We start from the raw sequence: 24,422 nt of genomic DNA on the forward strand, positions 1-24,422 counted from the left end.
ATGGACCATAATTGCCCATTGAGGGCTTATTTACAGTGCATTAGGTGCAACTACCCTGTTTCCCTGAAAATAAGACATACCCAAAAAATAAGACATAGCATGATTTTCCAGAATTTTTGAGGATGCAAAAGGATTTTTCAGGCTTTTTGAGGATGCTTGAAATATAGGCCCTACTCCAAAATTAAGCCCTGCTAACAGTTAATTAAAAAAGTCAATTTAAATAGTGTCCAGGCAGCTATACATGTAAAAAAGTTTAACTTTTTTGAACAAAAATTAATATAAGACACTGTATTATTTTCGGGGAAACACGGTATGCTCGGCAGTATGGAGCGTAGCTGCGCCTGAATGAGGGGAATCCCTTCCTTTTGGCTGCCAATTCGAACCCCACGCCAGAGTGCAAGAGGTGGGACGGTAGTGGCAGCCTGTTCCATCCCGGCAGGTCATATCTTTTCCTGGCCGTACAAATCACGGCTGGGAAAAGAGGTGGTGAAAACGAAAGCACTGAAGTCCATAGAGATCAGTGGTTTTGTTTTGTCCCGTTATGCGGCTGTGATTATCACGGCTATATAAGGGGAGAAAACCTTGCTTGTCTGAGTCCGCCCTTAAGGGTGAAGTCAAACGAACGCATATCGGCTCGGTTTTTACGCTGAGCTGACAACATTGTCCTCGTGTGCAGGGGGGGGGGGGAGGATGGAAGAGCCAGGAGAAGGAACTGAGCTCCCATCCCCCTCTCCGCCCCTCTGCACTATTTGCAATGGGAAGAGGCGGGGTGGGGGCGGGGCTAAGTTCCGAGAATTGGCCCCCGCCCCTGTCCCACCTCTCCCCATTGCAAATAGTGCAGAGGGGCGGAGAGGAGGCAGAGAGGGGGGCGGGAGCTCAGTTCCTGCTCCTGGCTCTTCCATCCTCCCCCCCCCCCTGCACACAAGGACAACGTATATCGGCTCGGCGTAAAAACCGAGCCGATATACGTTCGTGTGACTTCTCCCTTAGACTATGTTACACGCGTATTCCGTACATTTTTACATGTGAAGCCAGGGGGCAGTGTAAAAAACGTGACATAAATTGGTCTTTCTTGCATTTTTTTACACACATGAAAGACTCAGTGAATACGCGTGCAAAAAAACCCAAAACATATGCGCCAAATACGCACTGAGCGCGGTTTCAGACGGCTATATGCGCACTGACCACAGTGTCCCATGAAAGTGATAGCCACAGCGCCCACATAAACGAGTGAAAACAGTCTTTTGCATGACTATATGATGTAATGTGCAGACTGACCACTAGAGGGCTCCACAGGACCACCAGCAGGTTATGTAACACCTATGGAAGTGCCCATAATAGCGCTTTATTTTAGTAAGTGTTATTGCACTCACAGATTAGATGACATCCTTGGAACTCAATCCAGTCTTGCGGCAGGTCACATAAGGGCTAAACACACCATATTTCCTCCGTAAAGATGGCTATCTCTGATCTGCGCATTTGGATAATTGGATGTCGGCTGAATTTAATAACATCTATCATTGCGGAGACCGCGTGTGCAGTAATAACGGTGGGTCTTTAGGGGGCACTGACTTATTGGGAAGGCTGCAGAAAATGAGAACGCAGTCCTGGAAAGAGAGGTGGAATTATACCCTCCATCATGTAACTGGAGCAGGCGTCCTGAGGGTTCAGGGCGGCTAAGAGGATATCGGAACTATGCGGAGCGCACGGATCAGTTCAGGTGCATGACACGTCACCATTCTGCCGATGGACATGGAAAACTGGCTCAAAATTGCAGACACGTATTTTAATTCCAGGCGTCATATTCGCCAACCCCGGTGATAGCTGGCCGCAGTTCGGTTGAGGTGATTGAGCTACAACTAAGGGCTTATTGAGTCAATGGAGATATGCGGACATACGTTTTTTTTAATGGTGGTCCGTGTAAGAAATTGCTATTCAGGTCCGATTTCTTAGACAATAGTCATCCATTCAAGTCAACGGGTGCGCAAAATATTCCAAAGCACACATCCGCATACGCTTCGTTCTTCAAGGATCACTGCTACACAATGCTATAAAAAAAAAATCAGGCCTCCTTCCATTTTTTTTTTGCACATGAGAAAAAGCGGATGACATTTGAATGTTAAAAAACGGACACGTGCAATACATAAGATGCGAAACCGACATATGCGCAGATTAAAATTGGTACATTTTTCAAAGACCAAAATTGGACACATTCGTTTGAATAAGCCCTAATTGTCTCACGACTCCTTAGTAACCAATCACATTAGGGCTGCGCTCACACGCTGTGTTTACCTGTGGGCTGCGCGTATCTCTCAAGCCCGCAACAAGTACGCAATGACATGCGCACTTGCTGCATGCCACCAATCCACATACACTACATTGGTGTGCATGCGCCAGTAATAGGCACCAAGATAGGACATGCCACGACTGTGAGTGGGCGAATATAAATCTGTTGGCTAATGGCATTGTGTGCGAAAATTGCAACGTGCAATGACCATACACCCCTGTGAGCCCATTGTTCCGCCAGCTTTACTTATTAGGAAGGCAGCTGCCAACATAGTGTGGGAAACTCCATACAGGGACTCTAGCGCTAGGCATAAACGCGCTTATGAGAATGAACCCCTTGAAATCAGTGGGTTTTGTTCTCTGTGCTTAGCGTGTGCAGATTTCGTGTGTGCAATTCCTGCGCAAACACGGTGATGTAATGGAGCCTGAAGACTGTAATCCTATATGTACAGTAGTTTTTAATGTAGTCTTTGAAGCCAAAGCCCGAAATGGATCCATCAGGACTAACACTGCCTTCTAATCTGTGTTAGGGGGTTGCGTTAGAGATCTGGCACAAAATACCGTAGCAGCTGAGCGGAAACCCAGCGGATTTCAATATAGTCAATGGGGTCCATTTGGCGCTGTTCGGATCCGTGATAAGATGGACCTATCCTGCTGCTGGGATTCCCCTCTTCTGCTCCCCGAAAGAAGGAGGAAAATGGAACTCCCGGAACAGATGTGAAGGCAGCCCAAGTCCTTTCTTTGTATTTTCCATTCCTTGTAAATCCACTTCTGACTTTGGCTCAAAAAAACTTCCCCCAAAACTTTTGTGTGTGATTCCAGCCTTCAGCGAGTTTCCATTTTTGTTGCAGTGTGTGATTTCTCTCTCGGTCCTCTGAAGCTTGGCAGAAGGTTCCCCTGTCCTCACCCCGCACCAGTTATCAGCAATAATGACATAATAAGCTCTTATAAATACACTTGACAACTTTAACTAAGGTTTCCAGCCAGTTTCTTGGTCGTTTTCCCAGTTTTCCTCTATGCACCAATACCTTCTATTGTTATCAGCCACCTGCCTGTAAAAGGGCGATCCTGACAAAGAGCTCAATGGGCTTCTCCTGTTATTTAAGGGAACAATTACACAGGTCGGGGCTGTACCCTTTTCTCTTGGCATTGGCCCTGTGGTATTACGTTGGGAGGACTGCTTGATTGTGTCCACCTTAAAGATTTATCCAGTTTAGAAAGCTGATTTTCATGTACCCTATGAGGGAACTGTGAGTAATTAAAGGGGGGGGGGTCTTCTGTTCAGGATTCTCATTGCCTGTCCAGAATGGAAAGTGGTTACCCAGAGCAGGAGGTCTTGGAGGGCAACCATTGATCCAGTGGGAGTGCTGCAGGGGAATTGACCACACAGATTACCCCCACAACTAATCGCTGGGGGTCCACTCACTGATCAGCAAAATGTTAAGGGACTCTACTACCCTGTTTTCCCCCAAATAAGCAGGGTATTATATAAAATTTAGCTTGAAAAGATTTTACTTTTTTTTTTTTTTACATGTATAGCTGTAATATGTATAGCTATTTACATTGACTTCTTTATTAACTGTAACTAGGGCTTAATTTTGGAGTAGGGCTAATAGATCAAGCATCCTCAAAAATCCAGAAAAAATATTCTGCATCCTCAAAAATCCTGAAAAATCATGCTAGGGCTTATTTTCAGGGTATGTATTATTTTCAGGGAGATGGAGTGACAAGTGGGCATTGTGGAAAGCGACAATCCCATTAAGTTAGCCCCACAAAATATTTTGCCAACATGCATCTGCCAGTCTTGATCTGGTCCTGCGTCTTCTTATACACTAGTCATACTGGGTGTGACTGAGACATGTATGAGCCCGATGAATTTGCCACGGACAGTGGCCTTTGGGGTCCATAGATCGAAGGGTGTTTAGCACAGGGTCAGGGACAGACCATACTTAACTATAGAGAATCTAAGGATGGTCTGTCCAATTATCCATCAGCCCTATGTGAGCATAGGGGCCCCAAATCATTAAGTGACGCTACTGCTCAGAGTGGTACCATACCCGTTCCTCAAGGCCAGTTAAGGCCCATTTAGACACAACGATTATCGCTCAAAAGATGTCTTTTGAGCGACTTTTGAGCGATTTATCGTTGTGACATTTACATTGCAAGCTTTTAGCGATCACCTTGCGCTCCAGAGGATGCAGAGAACAAGCGGGGGGCTGCTTGTTCTCTGCCTCCAGCTGTTCCCCGCTGGGAGCGCCCGGCTGTCAAACATCCAAGCGCTCCCTGCGGAGGATGCAGAGGACAACCAGGGGGCCACTTGTTTTCTGCATCTAGCTGTTCCCTGCTGTGAGCGCCCAGCTGTCATACAGCCGAGCGCTCCCAGCGGAGGATGCAGAAGACAAGCGGGGTGTCCCTGCTTGCCTTCTGCATCCAGCTGTTTCCTGCTCGGAGTGCCCGGCTGTTATACAGCTGGGCACTCTGAGCAGGGGATGCAGAAGACAAGCGGGGTGTCCCCGCTTGTCTTCTGCATCAAGATGTTTTCTGCATGGAGTGTACGGTTGTACGAGTGCTCCGAGCCCGGTATGGAGAACAGAGCTGGACCACTCTGTTCTTCATACCCAGCCTGTCATCAGCGAGCGGGATACAGCTGAAACGATAGTATCAGCTGTATCGCACTGTGAATCCCTGATAAGGCTCATCGTTGTCTTTTAGCATGCTGAAAGACAACAATGAGCGACGGCTTAGCAAAAATTGCACCATGTCAGTGCACTAAGACTCAACAATTATCACTCAAAAGACGGCTTTGAACGATTTTTGAGCGATAATCGTTGTGTCTAAATGGGCCTTTAGTGCTCCCTTAGATGACGGTATTTGTATGCGAAAAATAAAAGCTTTAATAAGGAATGTCCTGCAGTACCACTTTAAAGGTGTTAACTAGAGATGAGCGAGCATGCTCGTCTGAGCTTGATGCTCGATCGAGCATTAGTATACTCGAAAGTACTCGTTACTTGAGCGAGCACCACGTGGTGAGAGAGAGAGAGAATCACACACCCTCCCATATGCAGAGCATGGGCCACCTTGAAAAATACTCGAGTCTCCCATTGACTTCAGTGGGGTTCGTTACTAGAACCAAGCTCTCGAGCATTACGAAAAGTTCGGCTCCAGTAACGAGTACCTGAGCATTTTGGTGCTCGCTCATCACTAGTGTAACCTATTCTCAGAATAGATCATCAATACTTGACCAGCTGAGGCCCACCGTTCATCATTCCCACCGACCAACTGATCCTCAGGCTGGAAGCAGATAGTGTCTATATCGCAGCAGTCAAATTTGGTACTGCAGGCATAACTTCCATTGAATTCAATAGAAGTTGTGTCTGCAGTATGAAGGCAGGCCACTGCAATATGGACAGCACTATCTGCTTCCAGCGCTGTCCACTCTGGCAGTGACCCTACAATCAGCTGATCGGCAGGGATCTCAAGCAGTGGACCCTCACCAATCAACTACAAATGACTTATCCCGAGGATAGGTCATCAATAGTGAAACTCCAAAACAAACCCTTTAATATAATGAGTAAGGGCCCTTATCCAGCAGGAATTTTTATATTCAGTATAAATGCATGCCCCGACTTAACTACTAACAAGAATTTGTTCCCTTCTCGTTCGTTGTTCAATTTCTGCATACTAAAAAACTAAATGACGGATCGGACCATATAAACAGGCACTTGTTCACTTACTGTGAATGGAAGTGGGTGCGCTGAAACGATCTCTGTCCCGCTCTGCCTCCATTCAGTCAGCCAGTTTTAAGCCTCCTACACAGCTATTTCTGTTTCAGTTAATGACTGTGGTGATATCTGGGGGTATTGAGCTCATCGGACTGTCATCTTTCTTTCATCTGATGGGTGGCAGAACTCCAAAAAACTCCATCCAGGCCAGGAGTTTACAAAACCTGGTAAATCAGTACTTTTATTGTGGTAAATCAGCAGCAGTCATACAGTCCTTACACTGCTGTTAATCACCACCGTGTACTCTATACAAACAAGACCTTGGCCATGGGGCCGCTAAATAACATAGGCTTAACATAGCATAACTCAAAGTCCATCACCTCATACCCATCCAGGGTGCCAGTCTAAGGGCTGTCCACCCTTGTCAGACTCGTGGTACAATCTTACAAAAGTGTACCATAGAAGAACTGATGCCACACCAAATATTGATTTGATTTAGATTTCTCTTTTGTTCATTTTTATTCATTCACTTTGCATTTTGTTAATTACCAAAACTGATCATTAATTTTAATTGACAAACTATTATTACTTCTATTTTTGAAAGCATTCTTACTTTGCAGCATTTTTACATACAAAAATAATGGGGCCAATGGCAATGATTTCTGGTCATCTATAGCATTAATACAGCATAGAGAATATAGGACCCTCTATGATCTCTCTTTATGTTCTCCTTTTTTGATTTTCTGCGCTCTTCTTCCCTTCAATCTTTTGATGATAGCTGGACCGGGTCTCTGAAAATATTGAAGTAAAACTGAGACATCTCTTATCTGTAAAGCGATCCTGACACTATGAATAATGGAGAGGAAACTCAGTGCAGTAAGATAAGCTAGCTCAGAGGATCTCTTTTTTCACAGTTGCTTTCTCTGCCGGTCACATGGCATACGAAGCAGTAAGTAATTTTTCATGAGGTTACTCCCAGCAGGACATAGTATCAGGGACAGGTAGATCTTTCTTTCGTAGCACTAGAGACAAGATCAGAGTTTAACCATGTGCCCCTCTTAGGTCTTTTTAATTAAGGGGCCCGGATTCCATTGGCCAGTTTTCATATCTCTGCCTATATCATTACTCGATTCAGCCAAAGGAGGTGAAAGTCAAGGTTGAAAAAAGAGGGTACATTTCCATAAATAAGTGATGGCCCCGAAAAAGAATAAAACACAGAGCCAAGACGAAATCCAAGAGGGTGATGAAGACGGGGACTTGGAGGAGAGGCCATCTAACTTGAAAAGCAAGAAGAAGTCTTCGAGTAGTGCAGCTAGTCACAGTAAGCAGAAAGGTGAAGTCGCGCTAAAACAGAGCCTCTCGGAAGAAGAAGATAAGAAAGCAGAACCAGTGAAAAACCCACTACGCAAGTCAACAAAGAAGAAAAAAGACCACGGAAAAGTATCTAAACCCAAAGAAGAAGCTCCGATTTATGAAGAAGAAGAGAAACTTTTAGAAGAAGAAGAAGAAGAGGATGACTTTATAGAAGAGGAACTCAAAACTATTAAGGAAAAAAATAATAATGACATGAAAGAAAAGCATAAAAAAAAGAGAGATGAGGAAGAAGAGGAGGAGGCGGAAGAAGAAGAGGAAGAAGAGCTTGACGATGAAGAAGATGTTGTAGAGAAGAAGAAGAAAAAGTCGAAATCTGGAAAAGATAGTGATGGGAAGAAGAAGAAGAAAAAGAAAAAGGATGAAGACGAGGAAGAGATCTCTGATGTAGATGAGGACGACGATAGCTCAAAGAAGAAAAAGTCCAAGAAGTCTGGCAAGGAGTCAGACAAGAAGAAAGGGAAGGATGATAAGTCGAAGAAACCCAAAAAGTTGAGTTACCTTGAGCAGTATGAACAAGAACTTCTTCAGTATCACTCTGAGTCTTCCAATGAAGACGAGGATGACTACAACAAGAAGAAAGGTTAGTGATATGTGTGATTGCTTTACCAGAAGCACAAGTCTACACATACATGGATATGATCATACTTACAGTAAACCCTTAAACGTTGTAACCAGAGATGAGGGCAAGATTTACGTCATATATTCAGTGGAATTTAAATTATATAAGTTCTTGCTATTTATCACTTGCAATGTTATAGCATATGATCTTTACTATCTATGGCCAATGCATGTGGTTGTGGCAGCAGAGGACCCTGGGTGTCTATTAGATTTAGTGGACCTCAAATGACTTTGGGGTGCTCTATATTATAGCCAAAGAGGTCTCCACAGAGAGAATGCTCCATTGCTATTGTGGTTTCCTATACATAATACACTAGTTGGACAATAATCAATAAAGGCGCATTTATAGAAAGGGGATTAGATGATGCATATCATTTCCTGGAATTGTTCAAGATATTCGCTTGCTGTTAGTGAATGGAAACATTTTTCTTTTACAAGGAGAGACTAAAAACTCCTATAGACCTAATACTTTGGTAGCTGGGAGTTTGTGATGATGTATCAATGTACGCAACTCCCTATACATTTAACTCAGCAGCACAAATCTTTCTCCTATCCTGCTCTCCAGCAGATTGTGATAACTTGCACTGATGCATTGTAACGAGCTCATAATTACTGTGTCTTAGCAGAAATGCTTAGTTATATTTGTATCTGGATTTTTGACATAAACTGTATCTTGATCATAGACAATATTTATAATTTGTAGGCTTTTCTAAGGTAGGATTCATGTTATCAACCCTGTTTACAACTTTCCTGCATGATAGGAAGATACAGTAAAACTAAGATGTTGTGGCACTTACTAGAAAAATGTGGCACGTCTATTATTTTAGTGCTGTCTATCCAAATAAATGAAGTGGCACAGTGAAAGTCTGCTAACAGCGGGTGCAGAGCTTTCAAGGATAAGGCTCTAGGTCCACAGTAGAGACCAACAAAGGGTGAAAAAGGAACACTTTAATATCTTTTATGAGATGTGCAAGGTGTAGTCCCCCCATGGTTATACAGCAATGTCTCAGCTCCACATTGGGGTCACTTATGAGGAGCTGAAAACGTGCACATCTTATTGAATATATTGGCGCGCTGGTGCTTTTTACCTTTATTATTTTAGTACAATGTCATTCGGTGTTCATTTTAATAGTGTCAATCAGTGTCAAAGTCATAGTCCCATACAAGACCTAAATTCATAGATTCTTAGTGTCCAAATAATAGTTCTAAATCAACGATTAAATGTTATCTGCAAATAATATTACCATAAAATGTCTAAATACTGCCAAAGTGCCCAAATAGTAGTGCTATGTAGCATCCACATAATAGTGCCCTATAATATCACCATAATATGTACAAATAATAGCGCTATACAGTGACTAAAGAATAGTGCTGCATCATATCCTAATAATAGTGCTTTATAGTACCCAGCGGCACCACTATAAAATATGACTTTCACTGATGCAGAATGAAGGTCTATTTCCAAAACTAAATGCCCTCCACAGTATAGACACCGCTAAAAACAAAACTTGATTTGATATATTAAAACTAGCGCTGAGTCACACATACATAGACAAACAAAAGAAACCCTGCAAGCCACTTTGCGAGATTAGGAGCCTACATTCTGGGTCCTCCTGAGCTTGGAGTCTTGCAGAACCTCTTTCTAAACACAAGAGTCTTTTCCATTCAGGCAACTGCCTATTGAGACCTAGTACTTTGCTAGCCGCACGAATTAGATCTAGATACGCTTACGCTCTGATTCTAAGTTCTCACAGACTTGGCGATACCATATCACCTTTAATTCTATTAAGAAAACGCTCAAATGGCTTCTGATGAAGAGTCCAGACACAGAGAAACGTGTCAAACCGAGAACCAACTAAATGTATGAATGGAGAAAGTACTAACTTTACCTGAGATACTATATAGAACAAAGAACCAACTAAGTGAGAACTATTCAATTATATCTAAGATACTATAGAACAATGTACTTATTATCAGCGTATTCAACTGATCGTATCATGCATCTTATGGCAGGAGTGAGTGAGGCCATGGAAATATTTTCGCCCACCCATTCTCATTGCATTCATCTTATTCGATTAGCTAAACTTCAATAACTGACTCCTTTGACCGGCCCTCTCATCTTCCTGCTGAAGGGTACTGGCTAAAAGGATTTAGGTTTACCAAGATTGGTCAGGAGATCTCTACCTTTCAATCACTGACCTACCTATCCGCAATAACTGATTGACTATATGTGTGGTGTTTGTATGTTGAGGGGCCTGGGTATGTGTTATTCAGCCCTAGTTTTAATACATCAAATAAAGTTTTGCTTTTAGCGGCGTCTATACTGTGAAGGGCACTATCAAATGTGCAATTAATAGTTTTATATAGAGCCAACATAATAGTGTTATATCATATCTTAAATAGCACTTTATAATACCGAAAAAACACCACTATAAAATGTCCAATTAATAGTGTCATGTAGTGCCTAAATAATACTGTGATGTCCTATTCTAATAATAGTGCCTTATAATACCCAAATAGTACCACCGTAAAATGTCCAATTAATAGTGTCATATAGTGCCTAAATAATACTGTGATGTCCTATCCTAATAATAGTGCCTTATAATACCCAAATAGTACCACCGTAAAATGTCCAATTAATAGTGTCATATAGTGCCTAAATATTAGTGTTATATCATATCTTAATAATAGTGCCTTATAATACCAAATTAATAGTGTTGTTTAAATAAAGCCCAAATAATAGTTTTATATCATATCCTAATAATAGTGCCTTATAAAACCTAATTAACAGTGTCATATAGTGTCTAAATAATACTGTGATGTCCTATTCTAATAATAGTGCCTTAGAATACCCAAATAGTACCACAGTAAAATGTCCAATTAATAGTCTCATATGGAGCCCAAATAATACTGTGATGTCCTATCCTAATAATAGTGCCTAATACCCAAATAGTACCACCATAAATTAAACTTTTACCTGCTGAATAAAGATCCACCTCACAATCCAAAGCAAGGCAGCAACTGTGTGAATCCACTGTTCTAATTTTGGAACATTGACAGATAAAAGGTTAATAGTGCCAAAAGGTGCCCAAATCATAGTTTTGTACAGTATTCAAATATTATTGTTAATGGGATATTCCCATCCTGGACTTTTATGACATATGCCCAGGATATGCCATAAAAGCCTGATAGATGCGGCACCCACCTTTGAGACCAGAACCTGTCTCGAGAACGGGCACCAACTACCCTCCGATCAGTTATTTGGTAGTCAGGGGTGGGTTGATAGTTACAGAAACAGCCAAGCTGGCTGTCTCCGTGCTATGCTGTTTCTGTAACACTCATTCGCTTCCAAATACCTTTGTCCATCCTGGCCATGGAATACAGAGTGTTATTCTTACCTCTACTATGACTACCCCCTTAAACTATTTTCAAATAATACCACCACGCAATGCCCAGCATGAACCCTCAGTAGTGACCAAGACGTTCTCACCATGGATGAATGTGGACAGTTGGCAAACAGGGTTAAAATTCCTGCATGCTAAGTAATTAAATGGGAACGCGTCCGTGGGGTTCTTGACCAGTTGGATGCCTCAGCTAAACCGTCTGTGTTTGCCCCCTGATTCTGGCTTCTCATTTAGAGGTGTCCTAGTTTGTATTGTGAAGTAGGCTGATGCAAGTTCTAATATGGTGGAGCTCCAGGGTAATTCTCCCATATGCCATTTGGATATGCCCCTGCATGCCATTGACATTTGTTAGAGTCTACTCACAAAAGTAGCTGTGAAACTGGATACAAAAAGAAGAATTAGCCGTGTTGAGGACACATAATGAGCTCTTCTTTCAGAGGACGTGTCACTGTCGGTGTGATTGCTCTGTGCCCTGTACCGTATATTGTTGCTGCCAAGTTCCTGACCTGGCACAGACTAATCTTGTTTCAAGTCTCCGATTTCACTAGATATAAAAAAGAAATCTTCATTTTCCAGGAAAGTGACAGGTACAGCACCAGGGACTGTCAAACAATGTTCTGTCTGTCCTTGCAAAACTGGCCACAGGCCACTCATGGTGGGACAAGGGGTCTCACCGAAGCTTTTGATGGCTATGATCTCTGTTTGTATCTCTTACCCCAGTTTGATTACATTGTTTCATTCTCTTTAGTACGTTAGTTATAGCGACATGGCTATTGTGCCCTTGGGTAGTTGGATGCTTGGTACCTTATCCCCTACGAAAGCACTGCACTGATGTGGCATCTTTGAAGAGTCAGTAAGAGGATAGCATCCCATAGATGCCAATAGAATTACTACTCCTATTATGTTCTTGTGCTGTTCAGCTGAGTAGGCTCTTATGGGGAATGCCAGACATTGCCTAGCACCCTACCATCAGGTGTTTGCCCAACAATGTCTGAGGTATATTAAAATGGAGCTGTAACTTTAAATGAGATTTTAATTGCTGCACAAATATAGGGCTGCTTATTTAAAGTTTATGGAAACCCTTGTACCTAAAAAAATTAATGCACATATCTTACTAAGTACCTCCAGAACAAATTGTGCACTTATCTGTGTTTTGTATTGTTTTCCTTCTCATGCATTTATAAAACCTCATACTTGGTCTTGCATTCAAGTGTCTGGCAGGGGGGTACCCAGCACTGATCAGCTGGTCTCTTTCATGAACATGCACAAACTAAGCTCCCACTTACCCGTCCTCTTTCAGAGGTTGTGTAGCATAGCCACACCTACTCAATACTACTCGGCTATCTCTCCATCTATCTCATCCTGTCTCTGAGTAGCTGGTCCTATTCCCTCTCACTTCTGATAAGAGCAGAGAATTCACCCAGATTGAATGACAGCCCTCTGTAACAGTAGCTTTCTTTGTTCTCTGTCCTCATGGTCTCCTTCACCATTTACTGGCACTCTGTAATAGTAGCTGTCTCTGCTCTGATCTCCTCCACCATCCCCTAGCACTGTTATACAGCCCTCTGTAATAGATCAGTGATAAGGCAGTGAATGCACATTCACAACAGGGGGCAGGTTAGGAGAGGAGATATCAGTTTACTCTGACAGAATTAGTTAAGATCTCAGTCCTTTAGTCTGCAGTGTCTTGGAGAACAATACAAGCATAGAAACCAAACAGTCAGACATTTGTAATGAAAACCAATTACAAAAAGTCTTTATTTCCAAAAACACATTAATTTTAAAAAGTGCTAAGGTGTACATAGCCTTTAAAGAACATTATTCAGTAGTCATGTGAAAAAAGTAACTGCTCCCTTACACTTAATATATAAAATCTTTCGGTAGTCAGTCTTTCATTTTTTGGGGAATTTTACCCAGCTGTTCCATGCATATGTCCTCTGAGGGCATATAGACCTCATAAAGGGGGCTCCCTAAATTGGGACCACACTCTGAGGCCTACAAGAACTGTAAGAGATGTGTCCGCTTTGGATGACCCAGCTATTCCATAAATTCCATGCTATATGAAAGCCCAACATGTAATACTGCATTTTGCTACAGGGGGGCTATTGCCTGATTACTGGAGGTTAGAGAAGCTGGACCCATTGACTTCTTCACCACTAGCATTGGGCAAAAAGTGACAAAAGTGGTGAAAAAAATCAAAATAGTTGCACATTTTTGAACTAATATGCTTTGCACCAATTTATGCAACAGTTTAACCCCAGAATCTGGCACATTTCACTTAATAAATTTCCCCCCTAATGCAACGAAATTTGAACACATTTTACAACAAGGTCTACGCACAAACATATTAGTAAGTCTGCACAGTTTTGTTTATAATATAAAGTGAATTTAAAAAAAACATTTGACTTTATTATTTAGCCCCAGTTATTGTCACACGGCGGGCTGATTTGATTTTCGGCTTCTCTTGCGAGTAGCAACTAGGGGTTCACTGGTTTTCACTGGAGGAACAGGCAGAGATGTAGTCAACACACAGGCCTAGGTCAGGACAGGTAGTGTTCTTGCCTAAACGGAGAGACAGGCAGAAGATCAGGGGAGGCGCCAATCGGGAAAAAAACATGGTCATATGACAAGTTGAGGTCAGAACAGGAGAAGATGGAAAAACTGGGTGAACAGGCACAGGTCAGAACCAGGAATCCTGAAGAAATCTTTGCAGGAAGAAGCACAACCTGTTTCTCAGGCACCTTCCAGTGAAGCAGGGTGCCTTAAGTAACCAAAGGATAATTCGGATTGGTCTGGGGCACGAAACTTGGATGCATGTTCTGGCCTTTTAGAAAGCAGAATAGGCTGTGTGCGAACACTACGGGTAGCTCTGACTATGGCAGAGGCACTGAAAGGTACACTGATGGCTGCAAACAGCGGGAAGAGGGGGTGGAGAAAGCTGCAGGCCGCAACCAGCATCTACAGCAACTTTATTGCTACTTTTTGGTGTATTTCATTTTAAATATTGCAAAATTAGGAAAAAAATGTTAAAATAGATTCCCATTTTCATTATTATGCTTTTAGCGTATGATTTCAGGTGATTGTGGCAAGCTAAGAGTAGGATTTGGCTTGGCATCATGCTTATATTTTATTATTGTTTTTTCTACATTTAGTATTGTATGAATACACTAGCTTGTTACTCATGACTTCCTCCTCGTGGAATTTGTATCTTTTTTATCTAATCTATGTTTTGCTGTATATTGAAATGTAAAAAGTTTAAATAGTCAAAAGAATGTAACTGCAATCTGCTTTGTCAGCACCATTCTGTACACAACGTTTTTGGTCTTGTCATCAATTTCTAGGATATAAAGGTTTTGTGGGCTGTATACACGTGAGCACGCCTCATACAGTTGCCCATGAGAAAAACCAGTTTTTTTCTAAATGTACACCTGCTACCTTAAGTGTTTGCCATAGAGCCTTATTGATTGTCATCACAAATGCTAATTTAAGAGGGAATTGCAGCCTTTTAAATTGAAAAGGCAAATCAATTGGTCTTATCGGTATGCATGGAATGAAAACACTTTCTCCTTTTGCTATTCCAGTCATGATAATGACTCTTACAATATTTCGCCCCAGGTGTGTAATTTGTAATTGTTTGCCATTGCACAGTTTAGGCACATCAAGAGTATGCATTAATATGACCAGGACACCAACTTTTAATCTCAGTTCATAGAAAGGCACTGCTGACAATTCCAAAGTGTTAAGGAACTCTACAGGGTATAAGGCGACTTGTTCAGCGTCCATAATATTATCCATCAACAGATACGCTACAATTTCTCCTTCGACTTGTGAAATAATTTTTTCATACATCTGTCCTACAGGTTCATTAGTTGGTGTCAAAATTGCCCTTTGACACAATCATCCTTTATTCCCCATATTAGGCTGCAGTTGAGAATAAACCTTGCAAAATCTATCTGTTTGTGTCGTACAGCCCAGCTCTCGTTTGTTATACTGCTGAGGTAAAATGAAAGCTGCGCTGTGATTGGTTACTATTTGTTATATTGCTGAGGTAAAATAAAAGCTGCACTGTGATTGGTTGCTAAGATTTTCTTAAAAAAACTTAATCCATGTATTAATGTGCCTTTTGTTCAAGTTTCAATGCCGGGCAATGCTGGGTATCCCTGCTAGCCTAATAATCGCATACATGTGGCAACGACGTCTGCTCTCACGTGTCTGCCCGTTTGTGTAGGCACAGCTTATAATTTGCACCCCCTTCCACTGCCTTGCCACACGCCGCAGCGGAGGGGAGGTGTGCCTGCTCCTCACAAAATAAATCTGTCTTGTCGCGCTCCCTAGAGAACTCTATAAATTTTCAGGATAAAACATAGCCTATGTCCTTCTTCAAGATGCAAGCCATCTCCCTGCCAAATTTCATCAAAATTGCTTCAGTGGTTTAGCCCTGAAAAGGTAACAGACAGACAGAGTTACTTTCACATTTATAATATTAGTATGGATATGGTACAGTATATTTTTTTTCTTACAAACCTAGTCTCATTCATCAACCCTGTCTAAGACCAAAACTGTTCTTGTTGCTGATAGCAACCAATTACAGATCAGCTTTTGTTCTACCAGAGCAGTTTCAGAAATTAAAGTTGTGCTCTGATTGGTTGTTAAGGGGAACACAGTTTATGTTTTAGACAGTTTTGATATGAGGCCCAAAATGTGCTCCCTTTTGAAAGGTCTGGTTTGCAGGAATGCTGCCTTCCAATGGATGGCACTGTAGAGGTACTGTTCCATCTTGTCATTTGCATATTTCCCAGAGGAGCATAGTTGGCTTTATAAGTCTCCTCACACCTACTAGGTGCTTTCCCTAAGTAAAAACGATACACATTCTGAACCTTGGAATTAAGAGACAGTGCTTTTTTTCTGTTACACATGTTCTTTTTCACCAAGACTGAGACACAGAAACGTGTTGCATTCTGGAATCCTAGAATGGTAGCGTTGGAAGGGACCTTCTGGGTCATCGGGTCCAACCCCCTGCTCAGTGCAGGATCACTAAATCATCCCAAACAGATGTCTGTCCAGCCTTTGTTTGAACACTTCCATTGAAGGAGAACTCACCACCTCCCGTGGTAACCTGTTCCACTCATTCATCACCCTCCCTGTCAGAAAGTTTTTTCTAATATCTAATTTGTGTCTCTTCCTTTTCAGTTTCATCTCATTGCTTCTAGCCTTTCCTTGTACAAATGAGAATAGGGCTGATCCCTCTGCACTGTGACAACCCTTCCGATATTTGTACACAGCTACTAAGTCTCCTCTCAGCTTTCTTTTTTTGCAAGCTAAACATTCCCAGATCCTTTAACCGTTCCTCATAGGACATGATTTGCTGACCGCTCACCATCTTTGTAACTCTTCTCTGAACTTGCTCCAGTTTGTCTATGTCTTTTTTAAAATTAAGATACTCAGAACTGGACACAGTATTCCAGATGAGGTCTGACTAAGGAAGAGTATAGGTGGATAATTACCTCACGTGATCTAGACTCTATGCTTCTCTTATTATATTCCATAATTGTGTTTGCCTTTTTTTTGCTGCTGCATCACATTGTTGACTCATGTTCATTCTGTGATCTTATAGGCCCCCTGTCCAAGAGCATGATTCCGCCGGCGGTAGATCGCTGGTGAATCACTCTGTCTAAAGCTTTCCATAGCATTGCTGCGATTCTCCGCGGTCAGCCTATTTGTCAGGTAGGCTGACAGCGGAGATCCGTCTGCCAGCACCTGCTCCCGGGTGGCGACTCCCGCAGCGGAGATCTGCCGCAGAATACCGCAACGCCCGTGGACAGGCAGCCTTAGTATACCCAAGTCTTTTTCACATGTGCTGCTTCTCAGCCCAATACCTACCATTCTGTTTGTGCTTTTTTTCATTTTTCTTGCCCAGATGTAGGATTTTGCATTTCTTCCAGTTAAATAGAATTCTGTTAGTTACCATCCACTGTTCTACCTTGTCCAGATCTTATGTAGTTGACCAAAAAAAGTATCCAAAAATTTATCATGTCTGTACATTTTGCACCTACCGCAACAGTTTTGAAAAGTGTCTAGAAACTTAAAATTATTTTTGCCAGGGACTTGGTCACGGATTCCGCACCCCAAACTGCTGTGAAATCTTCATTGGTTTAGGATTCTATTCAATGCCCTGAAGATCTGCGCTATAATTCATACAGAGAGAATTTTTCCACATGTCACGTTGCAGGGAAAAAAATGTAATGTGTCAACGACATGTCCAAGACTGACCCACATAGTTCTGCCGTGGACGGAGATGTCAGATCCACGCCAGGAAAATCCTGTGTGGAACTAATAAATAAATTCCTGTATGATTGAGGCCGAGGGTGGTTTCACGCATGGTTCAATATTTTGCATGTAAAAGTATGCACCAAAATCTTTGTCTAAAATGCGGATTTTGACAAAAATTTGAGATGGAATTGCTATGGATTTCATCATTTACAAATTTATTAGACATGTGGATTTTGGAGCAGATGAGGTGGTACCCGTTGCACCAAATTTTTCATGCCCCGAGCACCATTTTAATTTTTGCCATGTTCTAAAATGATTCATCTAAAATTTTTTAAATCTTCGCCATTATTATCCATTTCCGTAATTCTGGAGGTCATTGATGCAATGTGATCACAGTCTAATTCTTCTGATAATACATACTTTGTCTTCTTTGTAGTTTATGAAGTGGTCACTATCACCGGAGATGTGCGAGGGGCGGGAACTGACGCCAATGTCTTTGTTACCCTGTTTGGAGAGTGCGGGATTACTCCAAAGATTCACCTCACCAGCAAGTATGTATTAAGGCAGAGTGAGACGTCAGGCAAGAGAATGATTTAAATACAGTAAAATAGAGACAATGTCCTCAGAAAGGGCCATTTTTTTTAATTCTTATTTTTTGTAGAAATTTTATTTCATTTTTGTAAATGTTTACTTTATATTTGGTCATGTCTAGATGTTAAAAAATGAAATATTGCAGTTTTCTCATGTACTGACATCTAGTGGCCAAACAGACTACACTGCACACTGGTCCAAAAATACAGCATCTCATTTTACAGCCTGGAGTAAAGCTGATCAGTAAAATGTTATTACTTTACCTTACCATTTATTAACATAAGACCCAAAAGCAAAAATCATTAGAGGGAAGGGATGGGGTGAGAAGGGTTGGTGATGTCACCATGACCTCAGTCTGTTAACTCAACTGTATAGCTTCCTTGGCCTCACGAATTAACGATAATGTAATTTGAAATTATTATAAAATACGTATTTTACATGAAAAATACTTAAAATACTGCTCCTAAAGCAAACGTTTCTTAAAAGTGTGACCTTCTTAGGGTGCTTTCACACATTCTGGAATATTCTGCAAGACACTTTGAAATATGAAAGCAGCCCTGATACTGCAGATATTGGCACCTTGAAAATTGGGAAATAGGGAACTTTACAGGTTCAGATGGCCCACAGTACATGTACATCGGTGCCGCCCGAGCTCTGTGGAGCAGCAGCGAAAATCAAAGTTCTGCCAGTGGACGATCGCAGCCCAGCATGGCAAATTCAACACCTGAATATGCTATTATCAACAGTCTGGTCGGCTGCCGTCATTCGGACTTGATTGATTCAGGTCCCGATGACGTCATCACTAGAAGCAGAAACCAAAAAGCGGCAACAGCCCTTAAAATACATTTACTATCAGAGGTATATATACCTATAATCAATACTCTAACCACATTAAATAATGTAAGGTTCTTGGTATATAATCTGATCAAATCATATTGGCCCATCTACCAACGTCCAGCTGACCAAGCTTTCAGATGGGTCTTAACGATAATACCAGGTAGTTTAATCTTAACCCGGAAAAGATGGGTACCTACCTCTCAGAATGCTCCTCTCTTGGGACTAAGCCTACAAATAAAACCAGGGAAAATAGGATACCATTTATATGGTCCAATAGGAGGGACAGAAGGTAAATGGGCGACGGGCGTGCACAACTTGGTCACCTGGACGTTGGTAGATGGGCCAAAATGATTTGATCAAATTATATACCAAGAACCTTGCATTATTTAATGTGGTTAGAGTATTGATCATAGGTATGTATACCTCTGATAGTAAATGTATTTTGCGTGTTGCTCCTTTTTGATTTCTGCTTCTATTGTATGTTGCAGTCCTGATTTAACATGCACCTATAGATATCTATTGGAAGCGATGACGTCATCACTCACAGCCAATCACAGTGCTGGGCAGGAAAGTTTGTACACTACATCTGCTGTGTCTCCTCTCTCCCCTGCTCTCCTGTCAGTGTGAGATAAAGAGAGCATACAATGTAAAATACCACACATTAACCCCTTCCACTACATTACATTCGACACTACATTCTACATTAACTTCAAATTAACCCCTTCTATTACAATCACCTATACAACTGAGTTAGTATAGGCAATTGTATAGTGTAACATTAATTTTTAATTTTACACCCTTCGGCTATGTTCCCACTAGATGGATACGCTGTGGAATGTCATTTTCGGATTTTCAAGCGCAGCTAAATGAATGACTTTTGCTGCGTAATAGTGCTTGCGCAAGGGATTTTAATGTTGTGGAAAAGGAGCCTATAAGCATCTTTATGTGCACGTTTCCACAGGAGAATTTAACATAGAGGTAATATAGATCAGTGTTTCCCAACTCCAGTCCTCAGGGACCGCCAACAGGTCATGGTTTCAGGATTTCCTCAGTGTTGCACAGGTGATGTAATTATTGTCGGTGCCTCAGACATTGCCACAGGTGTTCCTACTATGGGATATCCTAAAAACATGACTTGTTGGGGGTTCCTGAGGACTGGAGTTGGGAAACACTAATACCCTGTTTCCCTGAAAATAAGACATAGCAGGCTTTTTCAGTATTTTTGAGGATGCTTGAAGTAGAAGCCCTACTTCAAAATTGAGCCCTATTTACAGTTAATAAAAAAAGGACCATATAAATAGTGTCCAGGCAGCTGTACATGTAAAAAAGTACAATCTATTGGAGCAAAAATTAATAAGACACTGTCTTATTTTCGGGGAAACAGGGTATATAGGAACATATTAACATAGAGGAAATTCCGCATAAATGAATGAAAATCAAAATCACACTAAAATCCACACCAAAAAAAAACGCACCCATAGCCAAGAAAAACACCACGATATCCGCAACAAACAGCAACTTTATGTCTTGCAGATTTCAGGACGGTTTATCAACTGCCCTGTGAAAATTCCGCAGCGGGCATTCCGCGGCGTATCCATCCAGTGTGAACATAGCCTAAAGGTACTTGTCATAGAGCACCTGGTACAGTGAATGTGAATGACTGAACGGTTTGCCAACGCAATTCCGAACAAAATTGTGAACAATTTATCTGCCTACAGGCTGCACAAGCGAATGAGTGTACTCTGTCATTCTCTAGTCCGAACGAGTTATTGCTCCGTGTAACAAAAGTCTAAATAGGAAGGAGGTTGCAGGCTACTTTACTCCAGTACCTCTGTGTGGCCGTTACACATGCATTATACCTGACCCTGCCCTAATAGCACTAAATTAATGACACATCTGCAAACTCTAAAATATGGACCCCGCAATGTGTAGTTTGTAATATTAGATTTTTAGATTTTTCACGCTTGATAAGTTAATATTTCAAATTTTAGTTAACATATTTTACTTGCAGCACCATTTGTGACCACACGGTGTGCTGTCTACAGGAAACACCTCTATGAGTGACACGGAACACAAAGCACTTCCATTGAGGTCCATTTAATATTTTAAAGCACCCTCTAGTGGCTAGGAATGTTTACTGCAGCCATTTGCATTTTCTCATTTTGCCCTTGTGATAATTGTGATGTCATTTCCATAAATTGCATTGTTAAAGTTTGCATATTGTGTTTTATCCTTGTTACAGCACTGACAGAAGGTAACCGCACTGTTCTGAGTGTTAGGAGCAGTCAAGCGACCCTTACACTCTGTACAGAAACTGAAGTGGGACTGGTAAAGAAAATACATGGGATTTCTAAAGCCGATTTTTTTTTTTTTGCCATACATTTAGAGTTTTGTCTCTAATCTCTATCTGCAGGAGACCCTGCTTGGGTGAGCAGACACAATAAGGCGCTCACTCATTGCCTTAGTGTGAGAATAAGGCAGCGATTAGGCATGTCAAGGATTAAGAGGCTGGACGCTTCCTGGGACTGATAACGCCATTTTCTCATTAAAACCCCTTCTAAATTATATGATTTTAATAAGTTTTTCAGGCCGGCTTCTCTATAGTAAGGTGCCACTCTGGAGCAGTTTAATCCTTGAGATGCTAAGGAATGCACCTTAAACGTTTCAGAGGAACAGTAAATGAAAGCAAGAATATTTCAGGTCTCTCTCCTCATATGATGCAGCTTTCACATACAGATATGAAGGATATAATTCCTTAAGGGAAAGCTTATTGAAGAAGACTTAAAGTGAACTTCACAATGTACAAGCATAAATTAAAAAAAACAACTATTTCTCAAGTTTGTAACCTCTAGGTGGCGCTGTTGCTATTGATCAAACTTATACTTTAGAGGCAATAGTTGATATAGTTGATAAGTATCTGAGTTGCGGCAGTGAGCAGGGGGGAGCGGGGGGTGGGGGGAGAGAGAGATCTCCCCTCTGTTTCTCCCCGCTCTCTCCCCGCCGCTCCCCGCCCCCTGCTGGCAGCCGAATCTTTAGAGATGAGCGGGCAGGTACTCGAATAAGGCACTACTCCCTCGATCCAACAAAAACCGGAAACGATTGTTTCAGATTGCCATCTGTTTTTAAATCTGTTTATAGAAGTGTATTCATATGTGAACAGAGATGCTAAAGTCTTGCTCACATCTGCGTCGAAGATTAGGTTCAGAGCCTCCATCACAGATAACCATTAAAGTCCAAGACGAAATAGCAATGCATTCAGCAGTATTTCATCCCAGAAAATGACAGATGTTAATGGGGTCAGTTTGACCCTGTTCTATTCCATCATAAGATGCACCCGTCTGGACAGGGGATTCCATTTTTCTGCTCCAATAACAGAAAATAAAAACCGAAACCATAACGCTGATATGAAAATGGCCTTGCTGAAGTTATAATTACAACTCAGCCTTAGGGTTCATTTACATGGGCGTAAATGCGCTGTGCATTATGCACATTTTTTGCACATATAATATACAGTGTATAGAAACCATTGTTTTCAATAGCTTCATTCACAGCTGCGCAGTTTTTCACACAGCCTAACATGTGAATAAGACTTTGGTATACTAATAGACTGCAGACTGAACATGAGTCAACAATGTGATGCAGCAGCCAAAGAGGCAAACACAATTCTGGCATGTATTAAGAGAAGCATAGAGTCTAGATCACGTGAGGTCATTATCCCCCTCTACTCTTCCTTAGGGTGGATTCACACAAACGTATATCAGCTCGGTTTTCACGCCGAGCCGATATACGTCATCTCTCTCTGCAGGGGGGGGAGGCTGGAAGAGCCAGGAGCAGTGCTCTGAGCTCCCGCCCCCTCTCTGCCTCCTCTCAGCCCCTCTGCACTATTTGCAATGGGGAGAGGCGGGATGAGGGCAGGGCTAATTCTCGGAATTTAGCCCCACCCCCGTCCTGCCCCCTTTCATTGCAAATAGTGCAGAGGGGTGGAGAGGGGGCAGAGAGGGGGCGGGAACACAGTTCCTGCTCCTGGCTCTTCCATCCTCCCCCCTCCTGCAGATGAGGATGACGTATATCGGCTCGGCGTGAAAACCGAGCCGATATACGTTCGTGTGAATCCACCCTTAGTCAGACCTCATCTGGAATACTGTGTCCAGTTCTGGGCAACCCCAATTTAAAAAAAACATAGACAAACTGGAGCAAGTTCAGGGAAGAGCTACCAGGATGGTGAGCAGTTTCCAAATCATGTCTTATGAGGAATGATTAAAGCATCTGGAAATGTTTAGCTTGCAAAAAAGAAGGCTGAGAGGAGACCTAATAGCGGTCTACAAATATCTGAAGGGTTGTCACAGTGCAGAGGGATCAGCCCTATTCTCATTTGTACAAGGATAGACTAGAAGCAATGGAATGAAACTGAAAGGTAGGGGACACAGATTAGATATTAGACAGTGAGGGGGATCAATGAGTGGAACAGGTTACCACAGGAGGTGGCGAGTTCACCTTCAAAGAAAGTGTTCAAACAAAGGCTGGACAGACATCTGTCTGGGATGATTTAGTGATCCTGCACTGAGCAGGGTGTTGGACCAGATTACTCTGGAGGTCCCTTCCAACTCTATGATTCTATGACTTGGTCTTGCGAAAACTACAAGGTTCACTGAAGGAGTTCTTCAGCTCAGAAAAAGGCTGCAATCAGATTTATTTTTGCATAGCAAAAAAAAAGAAAGAAAATCCATGTATTTTCAGAGTATACATTGACTTGATATAAGCATGCTGCTAATCATTGTTTCTTTTGCACAGGAAGATGCTCAGACTACCATGTACTGTAGCCATTTAGAGGACTGGATTTACAGCAGTATTCTGGGGCTTAAAGGGGTTCTCCACCAAGGTTTAAGAAAAATCTCATTTATATCACAGCTTTTGATGGAGACTGCCATGGCATGACTGCTGCCACGCTGCTCTCCAGCATCTCTCTTGTCAGCACAGCATTCATTTACATCACATATGCATAATTGAGACTGACCTTTGCTAGTGACAAGTTGCCTAACTAAAGGCCCATTTACATTGGACGAGTGTCGGGCAAACGATACCCGACACTCGTCCCTGTGTCTGCGCTCCCGTGCTCCTAGCACAGCTGGCTCTCACATGGAGCGGCCAGCAGGGGGGCGAGGCAGTGCAGGAGATTTCTCTCCTCTTGCTCGTCCGCCCCTCTCCATTCACATAACACAGGCGCCATTCGCTATGGAATGGCGGCTGTTTAAACTGCACTGTGAGCGATGAGCTTCATCGCTCATCTTTTAGCGCTACCAAGATGAACAGGAAAATATGT

General features: G+C 42.1%; 1 protein-coding gene across 1 annotated transcript in view; it reads left to right on the top strand.

The window, feature by feature from the left end:
- Positions 1-24,422, top strand: part of LOXHD1 (lipoxygenase homology PLAT domains 1) — a 238,164-nt gene that overhangs the window by 35,596 nt on the left and 178,146 nt on the right. Inside the window, exon 8 of the mRNA XM_066602615.1 lies at positions 18,111-18,225. Within this exon, the coding sequence (XP_066458712.1) occupies positions 18,111-18,225 (115 nt within the window). The remainder of the gene's footprint in view (positions 1-18,110; positions 18,226-24,422) is intronic.

This window comes from Eleutherodactylus coqui, chromosome 5, assembly GCF_035609145.1.
Source record: "Eleutherodactylus coqui strain aEleCoq1 chromosome 5, aEleCoq1.hap1, whole genome shotgun sequence".
Lineage (NCBI taxonomy): Eukaryota > Metazoa > Chordata > Amphibia > Anura > Eleutherodactylidae > Eleutherodactylus > Eleutherodactylus coqui.